Source organism: Schistocerca nitens, chromosome 3 (genome assembly GCF_023898315.1).
Source record: "Schistocerca nitens isolate TAMUIC-IGC-003100 chromosome 3, iqSchNite1.1, whole genome shotgun sequence".
NCBI lineage: Eukaryota > Metazoa > Arthropoda > Insecta > Orthoptera > Acrididae > Schistocerca > Schistocerca nitens.
In genome coordinates, this window is record NC_064616.1 from 516215563 (window position 1) to 516238360 (window position 22798).

At 45.0% G+C, this 22798-nt stretch overlaps 1 protein-coding gene across 1 annotated transcript in view; it reads right to left on the bottom strand.

Annotated features, from left to right (window-relative positions):
* LOC126248436 (aminopeptidase N-like) overlaps nt 1-22798 on the bottom strand; it is a 467552-nt gene that overhangs the window by 179943 nt on the left and 264811 nt on the right. The window contains exons 4-5 of the mRNA XM_049949414.1: nt 16096-16266; nt 1995-2309 (exon numbers count right to left, since the gene is read on the bottom strand). Of these exons, the coding sequence (XP_049805371.1) occupies nt 1995-2309; nt 16096-16266 (486 nt within the window). The remainder of the gene's footprint in view (nt 1-1994; nt 2310-16095; nt 16267-22798) is intronic.

Sequence of the window (22798 nt, forward strand, 5' to 3'; positions counted from 1 at the left end):
CAAACACACACACCCATGCCCGAGGGAGGACTCGAACCTCCGCCGGGACCAGCTGCACAGTCAATGACTGCAGCGCCTTAGACCGCTGTGTAACGGAATGGTTCACTAGTGTTAGTATAAACTGTGTTGGATTGGTAAGCGATTCAAGCATATGGATAAATTCCAGTGTACGCAGAGCTATGGTTGGAAATAATGCAAATTCATTCATAACTGGAGGTGTGGATTATGGAATTGCAATAGATGTTCGTTATGTTCCCTTTAGAACTGTTACGTAATAGCTGTACTGCGTCAGCCTAATTCAATTCCTCAAACAGGAGTGGATGAGTTAAACACCCTAACAGAAACCGTCGTAGAACGGATACGGTACGTTTCTGGAAATGGATTCCTATTCACAATATTATGTACTCACTTCCCTCTACAAGTCCTAGCTAGTAGTTTGTAATGGGAATTTCCGAACACCCTGTAGACATTACTACTTGACATACTTATGTCCAACAAAGTACGTGGATTGAAGTATCTGTTGAGGCAATCGTATGCTAAAATGAAAATGGTCATTGGTGAAATGTTAATGACTCGTATCTCTATGTAATTGCGACTTTGGAATGGCTTAAAAACCGAAACCGACACGTAATGGACGTTAGCCCTGGTGCTACCACAGTATTAACGTGCAACAAATTCTAACCTGCTGTGAAATCAGACGTTAATAAAATGAGGGCAAACGCTGTGGGGGAAGTCAGAGGTTTGAGTATAAACAACAAATAATTGAGGACGTCGATTGGCAGTGCTAATTTGAGACTGCTTTGATGCAGCTATCCATGCTACTCATATACTCCTACATCTGCTTACTGTATTCATCTCTTGGTCCCCCTTTACAATTTAACTCTCCCCCCCTCCCTCACCCCACTCTTAGGTAACGGCCCTGCCGCGGTGGATACACCGGTTCCCGTCAGATCATCGAAGTTAAGCGCTGTCGGGCGTGGCCATCCGGGTCGCCATGCACTGTTGCCATTTTTCACGGTGCGCTCAGCCTCGTGATACGAATTGATGAGCTACTCGACCGAATAGTAGCGGCTCCGGTCAAAGAAAACCATCATAACGACCGGGAGAGCGGTGTGCTGACCACATGCCCCTCCTATCCGCTTCCTCAGTGAGGATGACACGGCGGTCGAATGGTCCCGATGGGCTACTTGTGGCCTGAAGACGGAGTGCTTTTTCCCCCCACTCTTCCCTCCGATACTAAACTGATGAGCCCTTGATGTCTCAGAATGTGTCCTATCAACCGAGCCCTTCCTGTAATCATGTTGTGCCACAAATTTGGCCGGCCGAAGTGGCCGTGCGGTTAAAGGCGCTGCAGTCTGGAACCGCAGGACCGCTACGGTCGCAGGTTCGAATCCTGCCTCGGGCATGGATATTTGTGATGTCCTTAGGTTAGTTAGGTTTAACTAGTTCTAAGTTCTAGGGGACTAATGACCTCAGCAGTTGAGTCCCATAGTGCTCAGAGCCATTTGAACCATTTGAACCACAAATTTGTTTTCTTCCTACTTTTATTCACTACCACCTTATTAGTTACGTGATTTACTCATCTAATCAAATGGTTCAAATGGCTCTAAGCACTGTGGGACTTAACATCTGATATCATCAGTCCCCTAGACTTAGAACTACTTAAATCTAACCAACCTTAGGACATCACACACATCAGTGCCCGGGGCAGGGTTCGAAGCTGCGACCGTAGCAGCAGCGCGGTTCCGGACAAACGCCTAGAACCGCTCGACCACAGCGGCCGGCCCCATCTAATCTTCAGCATTTTTCTGTAGCACCACATTTCAAAAGTTTCTATTCACTTCTTGTGTAAACTGCTTACCGCCCATGTTTCACTTCCATACGTGGCTACTCCGAAATAAGCGGAGGACATTGTGGCGGGCCACACCAAACCAGTCAGAAGACTGGTGAGCCAAAGAAAAAAGTGGCGACATAACGTGTTAGCAGACACTTACCCGAAAGTGAGGAGCCCCCAGTTCTCCACGGCCCAGTCCATGTTGGGGTCCGGCACGATGACGCAGTCGAGCTTGGAGAGCCCGGGCGGCAGGCCGATGCCGATGACTGCGTCTGCGGCGACTCGGAGCGCCGAGCCGATGGCGGCGGCGGCCTGCCGCGCGCGGCCCTGTCGGCCCGGCACCACGTAGCAGCTGCCCGGCACCGCGCCCGGCGCAGACGCGTTCACCGCCTCCCACGGGCCCACCGCCAGCGACACCACGTACGGCGGCAGCAGCGGCGTCTCCACGAACGAGTCCCACTCCCACTCGCGCTCGCTGCCACAGGCAAACAATACACGTGGAGCAGCTAACCCTTACCTTCCTCTGAAGTTTGAACTTCTCCATAGTGTGTATGGAGGCTGTGGTCGTCTGTACACTTGCACTGAGGTTACAAAAGCTCATGCGATAGCGATATGCACATATACAGATAGCGATAGAATAGTGTACACAGGGCAGTGCATTGGCAGAGCTGTCATTTTATCTGGTGATACATATGAAAAAGGTATCCGATATGTTGTGAGTTAATGAGTATTGCGCTCTCATTTAAATATGTGGCCGGAAGAGTCAGCCTACAGGAATTGTGGAACGAACCCCGTCTTCGAGGACCGTGTGCCATAAAGGGCGCAGATTCATCACCAGATGGGGAAATTCACAGTCGTCTATTGTCTGTTGAAGTCTAAGCACTGTAGTAGGCGAGTGAGACAGACGAGAACCTACATCATAGAAAAAAACCAGTAGAAGCCGTTGGTGGCCGAGGACACCGTAGCAGTGTTAAATATGGCGGACCTAAGACTGGCTACAAAGGGAAACATTTATGGAAACTATGTAATTCTGTAGTAATGCAGGCAATCGAGCCACAGTAATTTTAACCTGGCATCCTCCATAAATTTTCATGGTGATCCCAATAAAACCTGAATTTGATCATATCTATAATAGTTTAGGATTTACTGTTAAAGTGAAATTCACAAGTTTTGTAACAAAGACCTGAATGATAAAATCTGAATCCTTTAGTCTATCTTAACGATCGACATTTCGTATAGAAGCGCATCATTAAAATGACAAATGTTGTAAATATCAACTCTGTAACATTATTTGTTTAAAAGATATAGTAAATTTAAATTATCAGTATTTACAGTTAAGCATTAAATCATCATTGCCTCCACACAAAACACATTAAACGATGGCAGCATGACACCTTATTGAATCGTTAGGTAATTGAATATTTGTTGTAAAGTTTAGTGCATGATAGTTACTTTTGTTCTTTATTTATTTATTTATCAGAAAGCACATTGGTGCAAGGCTACTGGCCGTGGCATTCAAAGCTAAGAAGGAAATTGTATTGGTTTTATGTAAAAGAATTTAACGTTTATTATGTAATGGATATTATTTTTACTTTATTTAGAACGTGAAAGTGGTCAAGCTTTCATTATTTAAGTATGCTAAAATGTAAAATAATGTAGAATAAGCTGTAGCCAATCAGATGGACGACTTCAGAAAGGGACCTACCCCAGTCAGTTGAGCGAGGATATTTGGCGCGCGGGAAACGCGGCCGGGCACGGGCAGAGGGAGTGCTGGTGCAGACGCGAAAGTGGACAGTTCGGCTGGAGACACCAAAGGGTACAGTTCGGATGCAGAAGCGAAAGCGGACGGTCTGTCTTTAGGCAGGTAGGAAGTGAAACGACTTACAAAATTTCGCGTTGTGTGGTATCGCGCGACTTACTCTCTGAGCGGTGAGCAGCCGCGCGCCTGGTGTGAACTCTAACTTTTCGTGTAGATAACTTGTATTTCGCGATGAGATTGTGAATGATCGAACTGTGTCAAATGGATATGGGCTCGAGTGTAACAGGAACTCTAAATACGACCACTTTCACTATTAGTTTGCTTTCTGAATAAACATTATTCTAACCCAATCGCAACTGTGTGACCTACATCATTTATGGGTCGTTAATTTAGTTTCCGATATTATTATTACTGTTATTATATGTTATGTTAACTTTATATTTCGCAAACTTGCCATCAAGCAGACAATTTAACCATAGGGTCACAAGTGTCTAATTTAGGGAGTGTAATGCGACACGTGCGGTTCAACCCCTTGACGAGTTTAGGCCAAGACATTTCGACGAAGAGGAACTGCATGTGAGCCCGAACATCTCTGAGATGTTAGCTAGCAGTGTTATGGCAACACGGCGGGAATTACATGACTTTGAAAGCGGAATAGTAGTTGGAACTAGACGCATGGGACATTACATTTCGGAAATCGTTAGGAAATTCTACAATCCTAGATCCACAGCGTCAAGAGTATGCTGAGAATACCAAATTTCAGGGATTATCTCTCACCATACACAACGCATTGGCCGACGGCCTTTACTTAATGACCGAGAGCAGCAGCGTTTGCGCAGAGATGTCAGTGCTAACGGACAAACAACTCTGCATGAAATAACCTCAGAAAGCAATGTGGGACGAACGACTAACATATCCGTTAGCACAGTCCCGCGAAATCTGGCGTTAAAGGCCAATAGCAGCAGAAGATCAACCAGAGTGCCTTTACTCCAACTGCACGACATCACCCACAGCAAGGCAATGTGCTAGCAGGTGATGGCTCCATAATGGTGTGGGCTGTGTTTACACAGTATGGACTCCGTCCTCTGGTCCAAATGAACCGATCATTGACTGGAAATGATTGTGCTCTGCTACTTGGAGACGAAACAACGATGGAATTTTTATGGATGACAATCCGCCATGTCATCGGCCCAAAACTGTTCACGACTGATTTGAAAAACATTCTGGACAATTCGAGCGAATGGTTTGACCACCCAGATTGCCGACATGAATCCCATCGAACATTTATGAGACATAATCTAGAGGTCAGTTCGTGCACAAAATCCTGCACCGTCACGGCTATAGAGACAGCATGGCTCAATATTTCTGCAGGGGACCTCCAACGACTTGTTGAGTCCATGCCACGTCGAGCTGCTGCACCACGCCGGCCAAAAGGAGATCCGATACGATATTAGGATATATCCCATGACTTTTGTCATTTCATTGCACATTAATCAACATTTTTTACTATGTCCGTCGTAATTTTACTCTTACTTCTCGGAGTGGCATTACATGCGGCGAGGGCGTGCCATCAACGAATTATATTCACGTCGTCCTGATTCTGTAGCCACGTGCTGTTTGTGTTCGCGCTATGTCCTGAAGAAGAAACTGTTTACGGAGAGAGAGAGAGAGAGAGAGAGAGAGAGAGAGAGAGAGATTAGCTACCAGCAGGCATTGATTTATATCAATGGGGCAAGGTGAAAATTTGTGCCGGTCCTGGATTCGAATCTGGGCCTCCTGCTTACTAGGCACGTGCGCTGACCACTACGCCATCCGGACACAGTGCTCACCATAGCCGCACGGACTACGCCAGCACGGCTCCTGTCAGACCCAAATTCTGAACTTATACTACACATTACTGATAGAGTGGCCCTGCTTATTAGCCTCATTACTTGTGGATCTCACCGATTTCCGTAAGCGTTCGGCTTGGAGTGCATTTGCACTGAAGGGATCATTGGCCGTCCGAAAGAACAGACTCCAAATATATAAAATTATTTGTTTTGGACTTTTTATCTCCGATGGAAATTCATTCTAAGTTCGTGATGGTTTATAAAACGTTAACTCATTCATTTTTAACAACTGAATCCGTTCTTGTTCTGAATACTCTCGAAGTGAAGAACGCCTTAAACTACGGACACGTATGAAAGCAATGAGAAAGTGCACAATATGGGATTGGACGCTTGCAGATTCAGACCCGTTTTGTGTGTGCAACACATGTGACACTATCACCCCTGTTCCCTCAACGCCTTGACTATTTTTTTCGGAGGAACTTAACCGTAAACAGTTCTGAATTGGAAACAGTGAGACTGTACAAAACTGTGGGTGCTTGGCTGCGAAGTATTTCTGAAACACTGGAAATAATATTGACATGGATTTGTGTACATTTTAGAACACGTGAAGTTTAAGTTCAAAGTGATTCTATTTTAATAAACCACATTACACATATTACAAATTTGCGCCAAGAGTTTTATTTACAGCATATGTCCTGTTCCACTAATAGTCGAGTCAACGAAGAAAAATTGGGGAAAAATTCCTGTAGTCGCAAACTTTTGTACAACATACTAAAAAGCCCTGACCTGTGACGTGTGATTGTGGAGATGAAGGGGTGTTTAAAGTCACTTTTTAAAAATTTTTCTTGGATGACAGTGTCCTACGCACAAAAATAAACTACTTTAAATTTTCTACAGGAAAGGTCTTATTCATTTTTTTCTCTAGGATTAATAGTCTCTGCGTTGGAGGATAACGAAAATCGCAGATTATTAAAAATAGTTTTTAATGGTGTAAAATTAATTTTTATTTACAAATAAAGTGAGTTAAGAATAATTGTTCAATGTATTTACCACATCTAAGTGTAGTAGAGCCGTATCAAAGGAATGGGTGGGAAAGATGATGGTGATGTTTAGTTTGTGGGAGCGATCAGCTGCGATGTCATCAGAGCCCGTACAAACTCCCAATTTTTACACAGTTCAATTTTTAACTCAATCCAATCTAGCAACTATCACGAATGATGCGAATGATGATGATCATGATGACAACAGAAACACCCATTCCCCGGGAAGAGAAAAATCCCCCACCCGGCCGGGAATCAAACCCGGAACCCCGTGATACAGAGGTAACAATGCTAGCCACTAGACCACGACCTGCGGACGGTGGGGCAAGATAGGTCGGTGGATTGTTGTCGAGCACTTCCCTCCTTCATAGGTTTGCAAAAGTCGAGCTGTCAACTGTCTACCACACTGAGGACCTGCTCTAAGTGTAACATTCTGTCAATATGTATTCGACAATGTCGGTCCCATTGTCTCCGCAATCAATGACTGCAATACTTTTAACAGAATCAGAGATATCAAATGCATTACCCCAGCCTTTGCTCTCCCAACATCTGAAGAGGTCTAGAGGCCCATATCCAGCCTTGCAGGATTTACTGTGTTTTTGTTTGTGTGTGGGGGGGGGGGGAGGGAGGGAGGGAGGGAGGGGGGAGGGGGGGAGGGCCGAGGGGGGATGTAAGTGGCTCTACTCCGTGCAACCCACTTACAACTGCCAGAAATTCCTGAATGGAAGAGACTTGTGCAGCTTACCAGTACGGAATTAATGATGAGAGAAGTGCAGCTACTTTCGTGTCCTTCATTAAATCGCTGTCAAGTGACTACGACACAGTTACATGGCTTAACAATACGCTGTAAATATTACACAGCAGCAAGTTGCCATCATATTTACCAATCTATTTCCCATGAACACTACATACGTCACACTTACAAATTAAAGAGAACACACTCATTGTTTCGAGAAACGTATTTTACGTAAAAGCTCACTTAATAACTGCAAATAAGTACCCAAGAAACTTCACTATACATGGAGTCTCAGGAGCAATGGTAAATATTCAGGCATATGACAGAAACGCTCATTAGAAGCATAAACCTTCATACTAACATATGCCCTATTCCGAGTGGTTTCCGAGATAGAAAAGATTTAATGTACGTTTCTTTCTGGGCTAGTGGCACACTTGCCTTAATCGCTGGTTTGGTCGTGATAATAGAATTAACTGGACACCAAGACTTCATGCCATTAGAATTTGGTTTATGGGGTTGGATGAACTCTGAGGTGTACAAACGAAAGGTGAACACGCGGGATGAACTGCCTGGTCGTATCATGGACGTTGGTCTCTCATTAGGGAAGGTGCAGAGACAGACAGACAAGCAACACAACTTGTTCTCCCATGACCGCAGAAATGCATTGAAATTGACGGTGGGATATTCGAAAATTCATTGTGAACTGTGCAGTAGCTATAATGTGACTTGTTCGATAACGCTTAGAGGTGAATGCGTTAAAATTTTTTGCGGTGACGGAAAAAAAGATCGCAATACCAAGGAGCAGCTATGCGACATAAAAGGAAATTGGTAGGCGTGTTTCTACAGATGGAAGATAACGTATATTCAGATTTCGTGCCAGTCGCATAAGAGGGCACTAGTGGCGCCACTATGAGGATGCAATTCACGTTTACGTTAAATACACGCTATAACGGTCGTCATCTTCAGTGTCCTCTGAGATTGGACGTGGTGAGTTGATGTTAGTCAAGAATGCCTTTAAGGCGACAAATACGCAATTATCAACAGCTCACTAAGATTGAACGAGGGTTACGAAAGCTGAATGTTCCTTCTGCGGTACTGTGGAACAGACCTGGCACGAATGTAGTCACTGTACATGATCGCTGGCTGCGGTGGTCACGGGACTGTTGGCTAGAAGACGGGGCTCCGGACGGCCACATGGCACAACCGACGGGGAAGACCATCGTGTTGAGCGCACGGTTCTGACGCATCGTACTGCATCTGCAGCATCAATTTGAGCTGCAGTTGGCACCACAATGACACAAAGAACTGTTACAAATCGCTTACTTCAAGGACAGCTCCGGTACAGCCGCCCTGTAGCGCCCATCAAACCACCGCCATTTACGACTTCAGTGGTGTCAAGCGAGAGCTCATTTGAGGGCAGGCTGGAGGTATGTTGCGTTTTCTAATGGAAGCTGGACCTTTCTCGGTTCCAGTGATGGCCATGTGTTGCTTAGGGGGCGACCAACTTGTGTGCGTACTAGACATACTGGCTCTGCACTTGGAGTTATAGCCTGAAGTGTGATTTCATAGGACAGCAGCACACTCGTGGTTATCCCACACACCGTGATTGCAGATTTGTATGTTAATCTAGTGATCCCATGTGGTGATCTGCTATTCATTAACAGCATTGCAGGGAGGGTTTTCCAACAGGTTAACGCTCGCCCACATAGGCTGTTGAAACCCAACATGCATTACACAGTGTCGACATGTTGCTTTGGCCTGTCTCCAATCGTACATACACTCCTGGAAATTGAAATAAGAACACCGTGAATTCATTGTCCCAGGAAGGGGAAACTTTATTGACACATTCCTGGGGTCAGATACATCACATGATCACACTGACAGAACCACAGGCACACAGACACAGGCAACAGAGCATGCACAATGTCGGCACTAGTACAGTGTATATCCACCTTTCGCAGCAATGCAGGCTGCTATTCTCCCATGGAGACGATCGTAGAGATGCTGGATGTAGTCCTGTGGAACGGCTTGCCATGCCATTTCCACCTGGCGCCTCAGTTGGACCAGCGTTCGTGCTGGACGTGCAGACCGCGTGAGACGACGCTTCATCCAGTCCCAAACATGCTCAATGGGGGACAGATCCGGAGATCTTGCTGGCCAGGGTAGTTGACTTACACCTTCTAGAGCACGTTGGGTGGCACGGGATACATACGGACGTGCATTGTCCTGTTGGAACAGCAAGTTCCCTTGCCGGTCTAGGAATGGTAGAACGATGGGTTCGATGACGGTTTGGATGTACCGTGCACTATTCAGTGTCCCCTCGACGATCACCAGTGGTGTACGGCCAGTGTAAGAGATCGCTCCCCACACCATGATGCCGGGTGTTGGCCCTGTGTGCCTCGGTCGTATGCAGTCCTGATTGTGGCGCTCACCTGCACGGCGCCAAACACGCATACGACCATCATTGGCACCAAGGCAGAAGCGACTCTCATCGCTGAAGACGACACGTCTCCATTCGTCCCTCCATTCACGCCTGTCGCGACACCACTGGAGGCGGGCTGCACGATGTTGGGGCGTGAGCGGAAGACGGCCTAACGGTGTGCGGGACCGTAGCCCAGCTTCATGGAGACGGTTGCGAATAGTCCTCGCCGATACCCCAGGAGCAACAGTGTCCCTAATTTGCTGGGAAGTGGCGGTGCGGTCCCCTACGGCACTGCGTAGGATCCTACGCTCTTGGCGTGCATCCGTGCGTCGCTGCGGTCCGGTCCCAGGTCGACGGGCACGTGCACCTTCCGCCGACCACTGGCGACAACATCGATGTACTGTGGAGACCTCACGCCCCACGTGTTGAGCAATTCGGCGGTACGTCCACCCGGCCTCCCGCATGCCCACTATACGCCCTCGCTCAAAGTCCGTCAACTGCACATACGGTTCACGTCCACGCTGTCGCAGCATGCTACCAGTGTTAAAGACTGCGATGGAGCTCCGTATGCCACGGCAAACTGGCTGACACTGACGGCGGCGGTGCACAAATGCTGCGCAGCTAGCGCCATTCGACGGCCAACACCGCGGTTCCTGGTGTGTCCGCTGTGCCGTGCGTGTGATCATTGCTTGTACAGCCCCCTCGCAGTGTCCGGAGCAAGTATGGTGGGTCTGACACACCGGTGTCAATGTGTTCTTTTTTCCATTTCCAGGAGTGTATATGGGACAACATAGGACGACAACTTCAGCGTCATCCACAAACAGCGTTAACTGTCCCTGTATTGACCGACCAAGTGCAACAAGCAAAGATCGCCAGCCCACAAACTGATATCGCGCACCTATACAGCACAATGCATGCACGTTTGCAGGCTTGCAGTCAACATTCTGGCGGTTACACCGTTATTAATGTACTAGCGTGTCACATTTACAATGGCTTACGTCACACGTCCATTAACCTGTGAACCTGCAATAGTAATCACTTAAATTTGTTAACTAGACAGAAGTATTCCCGAAATTTCATTACTCTATACTTATTTTCTGGTGTCACGATTTTATTCCCATCTGTATTTCTGAATTGATACTTGGTAAAACGCCTGCTGTAACGTTTACTAGCTGTTGTTCATGTGGAAACATGACAGTGTATCGAATAATACACTCTATCTCTGAAATCATTCGTGAGAGGGCATAGACTGATCTGACAGAACATTATGAGCACTGACCTACTATCAATATAAACCCGGCCAAACGATAGCAGCAACACCTTGAGAGGAACGACTGTTAATCTATCAAATATAGTATCAGTGAGAATGCTGTTCGTATCTTTAATGGGGAAGGCGTGCGATGTATCTGAGTTTGGCCGAGGACAGACTGTCATGGCCTGTAGGCTCGGCACGAGCATTTTGGAGACTCCACGGCTTGACGGATGCTCGAAGAGTTCCGTGGTGAGTGTCTTCAACACGTGGCGAAACCGAGGTGAAACGACGACCAGACGTAGGGTTGGGTGGCCACCGCTCATTACAAATGTCTGACGTCGTAGGCTGGACGGACTGGTAGAACAGGACAGGAGGCGAAGTATGGCGGAACCAACATCAGACTTTGATGCTGTGCAGAGTATAGGTAGTCAGGTAACTTGTAGGACTGTTGATATTTTTTTAAAAAAATATCGGAAGTCCAATATATCTATATTTAAAAATTATCACTTCCGTCTTTCGATACATCTAATAAAATATCGATTGTTTGAAATACGAATCAAAAATATAAAACTACTGACCTATAAAAATATCGGTTGCACACAGTAAATACACTGGGGGTTTTACAGCTGTATATTTAAGTATTGATTTATTATTGGATATTCAGTAGACCAAAAAGCCTGCTTACCTCCCTTAGAGCAAGAATTGAAAGGAAAAAGATGCACATTCATGCTTGGCGACAACTATTTTACTAACAATGGTACCTGCATATAAGTGGCACAATAAAAGGCGTCCGATGGTCCCGTCGTTCAGTTTCGTCACATATCAGATTTGTGTGGATCACTTCATGTCGACTTCTCTGTTTTTCATTTCTGCAAACGTCAGCGGCTTAGCAGTTATAGTGTCAAAATTGCGTGGTGGAGTTAAATGTTCCAGTTTCTGTTGGTAGCGCCGAGCAAGGATTACGTCAGCATTTCTCCTCACACGTCTCCATCCACCACAAAGATCAATCTTGTCATTTAGATTTTTGTTCATTATTTTCAGCAAATGTTTTTGAAGAATGCCGATGTGGAGAAATAGCACACTAGTTGCGTTAAAAATCGGTTTTTAAAGCAACTGGTGTACTATTTTTTCCCATTCACACCGCCAATCCCCCCTCCCCCCTCGCAGTGTAATCGGACTATTTATTTGTGCCACCTATATTTGCATCACACAGTCAACGAGAAAGACTGGACGTGACGAAAGCTCAAAAAGGTAGTAAGACTCCTTCATGAAGTTAAAGAAAAATTATGTTCTAGTAAAGTTTCAAAAGAACAATTTCAAATACACACAATATCCTTCACGAGGACACGCTGAGTTGATAGTACACACATCAAAAAAAATTTTGGATTACCTCGGTTCCGAGAGTTACGGAACCTGTATAGAAAATTGGAACAGAGATCAACATAAACATCATTTCCGCCTTTTCTATTGCTCATGAAAACCACACATTGCATGTTGTACCAGCATGCAGCGAGACCTTCAGAGGTGGTGGTCCAGATTGCTATACACACCGGTACCTGTAATACCCAGTAGCACGTCCTCTTGCATTGATGCATGCCTGTATGCGTCATGGCGTACTATCCACAAGTTCATCAAGGCACTGTTGGTCCAGATTGTCCCACTCCTCAACGGCGATTCGGCGTAAATCCCCCAGAGTGGTTGGTGGGTTACGTCGTCCATAAACAGCCCTTTTCAATCTATCCCAGGCATGTTCGATAGGGTTCATCTCAAGAGAACATGCTGGCCACTCTAGTCGAGCGATGTCGTTATCCTGAAGGAAGTAATTCACAAGATGTGCATGATTGGTGTGCGAATTGTCGTCCATGAAGACGAAAGCATCGCCATTATGCTGCAGATATGGTTGCACTATCGGTTGGAGGGCGGCATTCACGTATCGTACAGCCGTTATGGCGTCTTCCATGACCAACAGCGGCGTACGTCGGCCCCACATAATGCTACCCCAAAACATCAGGGAACCTCCACCTTGCTGCACTCGCTACACAATGTGTCTACGGCGTTCAGCCTGACTGGGTTGCCTCCAAACACGTCTCCGACGATTATCTGGTTGAAGGTATATGCTACACTCATCGGTGAAGAGAACGTGATGCCAATCCTGAGTGGTCCATTCGGCATATTGTTGGTCCCATCTGTATTGCGCTGCATGGTGTCGTGGTTGCAAAGCTGGACCTGGCCATGGACGTCGAGAGTGAAGTTGCGCATCATGCATCGTATTGCGCACAGCTTGAGACGTAGCACGAGGTCCTGTGGCTGCACGAAAAGTATTATTCAATATGGTGGTTCAAAAATGGTTCAAATGGCTCTGAGCACTATGCGACTCAACTTCTGAGGTCATCAGTCGCCTACAACTTAGAACTAATTAAACCTAACTAACCTAAGGACATCACACACATCCATGCCCGAGGCAGGATTCGAACCTGCGACCGGAGCGGTCACGCGGTTCCAGACTGAAGCGCCTAGACCGCACGGCCACACCGGCCGGCCAATATGGTGGTGTTGTTGTCAAGGTTCCTCCGAGCCATAATCTGTAGGTAGTGGTCATCCACTGCAGTAGTAGCCCTTGGGCGGTCTGAGCGAGGCATGTCATCGACAGTTCCTGTCTCTCTCTATCTCCTCAATATCCGAACAACATCGCTTTGGTTCACTCCGAGACGCCTGGACACTTCCTTCGTTGAGAGCCCTTCCTAGCACAAAGTAAGAATGCAGACACGATCGAACCTCGGTATTGACCGTCTAGGCATGATTGAACTACAGACACCACTTCCTTCCTGGTGGAATGACTGAAACTGAGTGGCTGTCTGTCCCCCTCTGTGTAATAGGCGTTGCTCATGCATTGTTGTTTACATTTTTGGCGGGTTTAGTGACATCTCTGAACAGTCAAAGGGACTGTGTCTGTGATACAATATCCACAGTCAACGTCTATCTTCAGGAGTTCCGGGAGCCGGGGTGATGCAAAACTTTTTTTACGTGTGTATTTACCAAAAATTGCGAAAAAATGTAATATATATAGCAAAAATATAGGCACTCGATATTGCCATTTCGATAACGATGTGTTGGGGTAAATGTATCGCCGATGTATATCGATGCTTTCGTAGTAATATCGATGTATCGGAATTTTATCTGCGGCCCTAGTAACTTGTATAGCCGCAACCTACCTACATGGCGCAATGAGGTACTGATATGGTCAAATAGATGAACGTTGCAGATGTCTCGCACCCAAGCCTTCATGGTTAGTTCTGTGTGTCTAAAGTTTTCATTTCTCGTGCTTTGTTGGATAACATCGCAAGAATGGAGGTTCGGTAGAGCGAGTGATCGTACACGTTTACGTTTCACATCCCTTTGAGGGCATAGATGGAAGCAAAGTCTTGGCGACAGGATTGTCTGCTCAGTTGAGGCGCTCATCCAGAATTACACCTGAGTTGTGTACTGTCAAGGGAAGACCCATATGAGGCATGGTATAGGGTGAGGATAGAGGTAAGACCGCACTGAGCGGGACTGCACTCCAGCAGAGCGGCGCAGCACGACGTAGCCTTACAGTATACTGCATTTGAACTGCAGTAGCGCGACAGTACGTAGCAAATTTTGTATGTTAGTCGTTCTGCAATCTCCGAGAAAAACGGATTAAAGTGACATGCATGTGGTGATACTTTCTTTATTTTATGAGGAAAAAGACTATAAATTTATACATGTGGCCGGTGGTGATCTTTCACTGTCAAATTTAACATCAAAATTGTAAAAAAAAATACCTTGAATATACCAGGCCCAAAAGAATTACCAGGCACGAGAGTTCGACTGTCTCTCTAGATTTTTGGCGGCGAGTCTTTTCCATTAAAGTCCTATTCGATGAGACCTTATGCTGGTACACAAGCAGATGACCAGTCGAAAAAAGTATGCAGTTCCACATATAACAAAACCCGAAGAGTTTCAGAAATTACTTTTAAAATACTGTTCCAAAAGTTTAAGATTTACTATCGCAAGATTTCTCTCACATCGGATCATGTAGAGAAAGTGATACTTGCCATTTGTGTCTTGCGCGATTTTCTCAGAGACGATATAGCGTTGTTTGACAGTGAAGAGACTAAAGAGGAACAATTACGAGTCCTCCTTCACACATGAGGCAATTTCGTAAATAGATTCAAAGATTATTTCAGCTCCCCGAAAGGTAGTCTGATCAGGCAAAACGACATGTTAAATAGGGGATGTCGTCGAAGAGAAAACAAGTAGTAAAAAAATGTAGTAATAAGCATATAGTCATAAAAAATAAAGACCTAATCCTCCATTTGACAGTGGAAAAAATGTTGTTTGTAGATATTCGTAAGTTATGTTTATTCACATTTCTATGGCAATTTGTTGCTTCTTCTGGTACTATTCACACAACGTTCATTATGAAAGGCACGTAACTCTGGATATCGGGTTACATACGTTTACTTTTCCTCATCTAACGCCTTTTTTGTAAACAAACTTTCTTTTCAAACGTCAAAAGAGCTACGTTCAGAATGACGTGCAGTGTCGCGTCACTTGCTATACCGCAATAGCGACAACGGAACTAAACTACACCGCATGACGCGTCATAGTTGGCCAGCTGGTCACCTTTGCCTCGCAGTGCTGCGCCGCGCAGTTCCGCTGCCGTACAGTCCGTTCTGTCTCACCCTATATCATATTACCAGTACTTGGTCGCTATTATGTAAATTGAAGGTGGAGGGGGGGAGAAAGGAAAGGAAAGGAACTATTTATGTCAGTTGCATCGGAAGTTTATGCGAAATCAGCGGCGACGAGTAAAAATGTGTGTCGCACTGGGACTCGAACCCGAGTTCTCTCGCTTACTATGCAGTTGTGTTAACCAATGCGCCATCCGGACACAGTGTTTATCGCAAATGCGCAGAACTATCCCTGCACGGTCCGCAGCCGACTCACATTCCCACCTAGCGCCACCTATCCGCAGTCCCCATCCATATCCTCCATGCTCGCTAATTTTAGATTCCCGCTGGAGGTCGAACGATATTGTGCATCCTTAATGAAGGTAGTGGATTCATTGCCCATCGAGACATGTCCCAAAGAACCGACACCATACATTTGTTTAATATTTTGTCGCTTTCGTGTCGCACCGCTCTGTTGCAGTGCAGTTCCACTTAGTGGGGTGTTACCTTAAGATTCGGAGTTACTTACTTGATAACAGGCACGGTTCCGCGAACGGGCATCAGCGGCATGGTGGAGACAGCCTTGTGTCCGTGCCGGCGAGCGATGCGCACCGTGAAGTGGGCCTTGTACATCGGCTCGTCCCAGCAGGGGAACGCTCGCCGTGCGTGCGTCGCCTCGAAGCTCGAGAACACCACCCACCTGTGGACCAACAAGCAACACAGTCGTGGCAAGCAACGATATATGTTTCATACCATTAGAGATCAGTGCTTCTTAAATAAGGGCTATTGGAAACGATCTTAACAGAAAGTAGTAAGATACGAAGTCTCATACTCACTACTGAACTACAGAATGTTACTCACTTTCTTTGATTAAATATTTCAGCGGAGTGAAATCGAGACACCCTATGAATCACACAATGAATTTTTATCCGAATTTTCGTAGCAAAATGAAGAGTCGGAAATGGACAAATCGACCAGCGCGAGATTTAAATTTGTAAAGAAAAACTTAATTGCTTGAAATTGATCAGGGAAATTGAGAAAAGCTTAATTAGAGATCTGAGGGGACCATTGAAATATTTCAGGAGCATCTGCTGTTAGCTATGTAAATGAAGTGTCGAAAAGTTGATCTCTTCAAGGGTTAGCTATTTTGCGCACAAGAAGTTACATTGGTGTGGAAATTGTAGAATTCTTTCTTTCAAGTTGAGAAAATAAAATAAATATCAAATTACAGCATAAAATGAAACTTTTCTGCTTTCTCCTGATCTATTTACTACTAGTTATTAATAGAATACCGATCGATATTTAAAAATATTCTGTTTCATGTTTACCGAACAAAACCTGAAAATAACTTTCTAATTCTGAGATTAATGAATTGAAGGAATTTGTCATTATAAAATGGACGAAGTTTATTTGGTTAAGTAATGAAATAAATACTTATGTAATCGTTCAAATTTCGGTGACGATTTTTTTAATGAGCAGAATTTCGACAGGTCAATCGCAACCACACTTCCTCGCTTTAACAGTCTTGAAAACAGTGGTGTGTCGGTGGCTAATGCATGTCTGCTAAGACTATTTCTTCCTGAAAGCCAGACAAGTCATATACCTGACAAAGCGGTAATCTCAGGTCGCCACCAGTTCTGTAGGAAAGAAATGCAGGCATATAAAGAATGTTTCCTTGGAGAATGAACGAAATTACAGTATAAATGAAAGAAATTTTGAAGAGAAGCGGTGAAATGTTTTTTGAAATTATTTGTCTAAAAGTAAGAAATAAAATAGATTAGAGAAACATTTGACGAGCACAATTCGAAGGTGCGCTAATGTTTCAATAATCTATTTTATTTCTTAAGTTTAGACAAATTATTTCACAAAACATTTCATCGTTCCTCCTCAAAATCTTTTATTTATACTGTAAATTGGTTCAGTCCCCAATGAAACATTCTTATATGGCTGCGTTTCTATCCTACAGAACTGATACCGACATGAGATTACCGCTTCGTTAAGTGTACGACTTGTTTGGCTACCAGGATGAAATTAAGTCTTAGCAGTCATGCATCAACCACTGACACACGACTGTTTTATAGATTATTAAAGCATGGAAGAGTAATTGCAATTGACCCAAATACACTACTGGCCGTTAAAATTCCTGCACCAAGAAGAAATGCAGATGATAAACGGGTATTCATTGGACAAATATATTATACTAGAACTCACATGTGATTTTATTTTCACGCAATTTGGGTGCATAGATCCTGAGAAATCAGTACCCAGAACAACCACCTCTAGTCGCAATAACGGCCTTGATAAGCCTGGGCATTGAATCAAACAGAGCTTTGATGGCGTGTACAGGTACAGCTGCCCATGCAGCTTCAACACGATACCACAGTTCATCAAGAGTAGTGACTGGCGTATTGTGACGAGCCAGTTGCTTGGCCACCATTGACCAGACGTTTCCAATTGGTGAGAGATCTGGAGAATGTGCTGGCCAGGGCAGCAGTCGAAAATTTTCTTTATCCAGAAAGGCCTGTACAGGACCTGCAACATGCGGTTGTTCATTATCCTGCTGAAACGTAGGGTTTCGCAGGGATCGAATGAAGGGTGGAGCCACGGGTTGTAACACATCTGAAATGTAGCGTCCACTGTTGAAAGTGCCGTCAATGCGAAAAGAGGTGACCGAGACGTGTAACCAATAGCATCCCATACCATCACGCCGGGTGATATGCCAGTATGGCGATGACGAATACACGCTTCCAATGTCCGTTCACCGCGATGTCGCCAAACACGGATGCGACCATCATGATGCTGTACACAGAACCTGGATTCATCCGAAAAAATGACGTTTTGTCATTCGTGCACCCAGGTTCGTCGTTGAGTACGCCATCGCAGGCGCTCCTGTCTGTGATGCAGCATCAAGGGTAACCGCAGCCATGGTCTCCGAGCTGATAGTCCATGCTGCTGCAAACGTCGTTGAACTGTTCGTGCAGATGGTGGTTGTCTTGCAAATGTCCCCATCTGTTGACTGAGGGACCGAGACGTGGCTGCACGATCCGTTACAGCTATGCGGATAAGATGCCTGTCATCTCGACTGCTAGTGATACGAGGCCGTTGGGATGTAGCACGGCGTTCCGTATTACCCTCCTGAACCCACCGATTCCATATTCTGCTAACAGTCATTGGATCTCGACCAACGCGAGCACCAATGTCGCGATACGATAAACCGGAATCGAGATAGGCTACAATCCGACATTTATCAAAGTCGGAAACGTGATGGTACGCATTTCTCCTCCTTACACGAGGCATCACAACAACGTTTTACCAGGCAACTCCGGTTAACTGCTGTTTGCGTATGAGAAATCGGTTGGAAACTTTCCTCATGTCAGCACGTTGTAAGTGTCGCCACCGGCGCCAACCTTGTGTGAGTGCTCTGGAAAGATAATCATTTTCATATCACAGTATCTTCTTCCTGTCGGTTAAATTTCGCGTATGTAGCACGTCATCTTCGTGGTGTAGCAATTTTAATGGCCAGTAGTGCATACCCAGTCAGAATTCTGGACGTAACAAAACCGCCACCATAATTTGATCGTCAAGAGGAGAAGTATTCATTTAATTAGTTGACCAAATAAACATAATACTCAGGTGTTTAGTAGTTTGTGTGCCCATCTTTGGAACCTAATACAGTACCGATTGTGCGTGACACTGATTCAACAGTCCTTTGTAGGTTGCCAGACGCACGTGTAAGAAGAAGTCATGCACATGCCACGCTATTCCCGTACATTACAGGGCGGTGGTTTTTGGGCGCGGAGCTGGCTCCCGATAGCGTCCCAGACGTGTGTCATCGCTATCACATCATGCGATTTTTATAAACGAGACATAGACACGAGTTCACTATCCTGCTCCTCAAATCACTATCGTTATCCTGCTGGAAGATGCCATCGCCGTCGGGGAACACACAAATCATGAAAGGATGGTCCTTAATGATGCTCACGTTGCCCACAACTGTCATTGTGCGTTCGATTACTGTCACAAGTACCATGGAAACCCGGTGAATTTCCCTCATATCATAATACTGATCCCACCGGCCTGTGTCCGTAGCGCGGTACGTGTTTCAAGAAGCGGTTCGTCTGGATGATGGGATATCTGGACGCTAACATCAACCTGGTGTAACAAGGAACATGATTCAAATCGACCAGGTTTCCATCGATCCACGGTCGAACCTCCGTGGCCCTGTGCCCACTGCAATCGTAATTGGTGACTGGATCTACATGGGAATACGCAGGGATCGTCTGCTGCGGACCCCCATGTTCAGCAATCTGCGCTGTACGATGAGCACCTAAACATTTTTGCCTGCAAGAGCTTTGTACTCTGTCGTCATATCTGCCACAGATCGTCGCCTATGCTGCTTTACAGAGCAGCAAGACTGACTCCAAGTGCTGCGACGAGACGTGGACGTCCAACACCTTATCGTCTACTCATGGCTTCACCATCCTTTTAGCCACTTTCCACAGATACGAGAGAAGCACGTGAACAGCCTGCCGGCTATAACATTACAGATCGAGATTGATCTATGAGGTCTTGAATATCTTACTTGTATCTGTCAGTTGATTTGGAAAAATTGAGATTTCGGGCATTTCTTTTTATAGTTTTGCGTGATTAAGTACCGACGCTATGCAAAGCTGTCATTTAGTTACGTGCGATTTGCGATCTGTTATGTTTTATTTTCCGTTAATAAATCATATTTTTCTGATTACCGTTAAAATATAATGACGATAAATGTTTGTGGTCATTTGGAACAATATTTTAATAACTATGTAGATGACGTGTCGTCATTCTTTTACTCTTGGAAAAAGTGTTAATTGTGCGTTTATGAACGGTCAGTGTCGGGCTCAGTGATTACGATTCGAGAAAGAATTGATTTGACGAAGTTCAATTGCACACAATCACGTGGGGCGAATTAGGACCTTGGAATTGATTGCAGATAAATGCAGGTCAATTTCGTGACAGGGTAGTAAGCGTCGCGAGTGTGACGCGGTATCAAGACTGCTTTCGCGCCGCGGATGGATTGCTTCAAACTCACGTAAATACAATTTACGCGAATTTTTAACTATCGCGAAAGGAGAGAATATTTGATGGTTATCCCACTGTTGATGGGCCATTGTGGAGGACGTAAGTTTGGACAGAAAGATCAATTTCAAAATCCAATATAAATCCTGTTGATCGAAGTAGCCTAGCAACCCAAAAGCTCATACGTCGTTATCAGCAGAAACAGTCTACTATTTTTCATGCACACGTTTACACTCTACATCGAGGTGTGAATGATTTGTGGGTGCAAAATAACCATTTGAAAGCATTTGATCGAATAAAAGGAAAGATATAAAGAAGTTTATCCGTATATTTTGTTATTTCATGAACAGTGATATTTTCTTATAGTGGTCTAGAGCCTTACGTACTATAATTATTGTGACAGACTGGTCGTAAGTGCTCTCGTTACAAGTCGAGTTTTGGCCCCGATTAAGAGTAGCTGGTTCTTAGAGTCTCAAAGACTAAGTGAAGAATAAAACCACAATTAAATAACGCTGCATCGAAACCCACTATCTTTATGCTATATTAAGCAAGCTATTCTGGAATCATGTAGTACCGTGGTCGTGTAGTTGTGTGTTGTCAACAACACATAGGTAAACACAGACATAAACATTTGTCATGCTCTGATATCGATGAGGGAAAGAAGAGACGACAACGACGACATACACGCATACGTAGACAAACGGTATACGTGGCGCCTTACAATACAACACAACGACGTCACGGTATACATCTTCGCCGTTTCTGTGATGCTCGTTCCGGGGCGCCGGGTCATAACAGTCTGTCCTTTGTCAGAATCGCTTATGTCAATAGATTTCCCCGTTTGCGACGCGCCATTCGTGTCTGCTCGGCTTATGTACCATCCTTAGCGCGTCACATGCCCATACGGCCACCAGCCAGCATTCATTGCCTCAGTGGGCAGTGATCATAATGTCTTGGCTCCTCAGTGTATGTACCACTGTCACACCTAATATAGATCGTAAAATCAATAAAAATGGAAGCCCTTGTAACTATGGAACTAGCAGGGTGTGAAGTTGAAGACTATACGGAAGCGTTTCAGACTGCTCAGGCTAAGAGATTAAGACGCCTAGATTGATTTACGGACGTACACTGTGCCACTTCACAAAATACGTTGATAATTATGTTTCCTTGATGACAGTATCTACTGGTGTGTGTGTGTCCTGTAATTCACCATCAGTTTCGATTATTGACCAAATGAGTACCAACAAGTTTCTCTTGGTTCGTTTGATGTTCAAAGGGACCAAACTACATGGTCATCGGTCCCAAAGTTTCTCTTGGAAGGTATTAATGTATACTATACAGGGTGAAGCGAAATTCGCGCAGTCGAGCTTCGCAGCACGACTCATCACAAGCCAGCGATAAAAAAAATGTCTTTCACAAAATTTCGTCCGGCGATTATATCCGGCAGGAAAAGGACGTGAAAGAGTGGCAATCTGGAAACAGTATAACCATGTGTATCGTAACTACCCCTGTCAGCACGTATTAATTGCGCTGTACAGTTGGTGCATTGGATATAGTTCTGGGTTAGCATGTAGAAGGTCGAAGGTTCGATCCTGCGTTGGGGCGCATTTTTCTAATTTGCTACTTTCAGACTGTAATGTACTCCGTTTCTTAGGTCACGTGTATCCTAAATTTACAACGTTTTGTAACGCTGAACACACAAATACGTGGTTAGACAAATAAGGAATAGACAGTTGAAACAAATGACCTGTCATAGGACAGAATAACTACGAAAACAATATCAGTTTCGAGATGCTAAAGATTATAGCAAAGTACAGTAATACAACATCTACTTGTCATTTATACTATCAACATCTACTTGTCATTTATACTACATCTAATGTGAGCGCTCAGATGTTCTACATTAGCAACCAGTGACAATGCCGGCCGGAGTGGCCGAGCGGTTCTAGGCGCTACAGTCTGGAACCACGCGACCGCCACGGTCGCAGGTTCGAATCCTGCCTCGGGCGTGGATGTGTGTGATGTCTTTAGGTTAGTTAAGTTTAAGTAGTTCTAAGTTCTAGGGGACTGATGACCTCAGAAGTTAAGTCCCATAGTGCTCAGAGCCATTTGAACTCAACCAGTGTCAATAATAATGTCCATATTAATGACCACATAACCTTCACAACAGAATA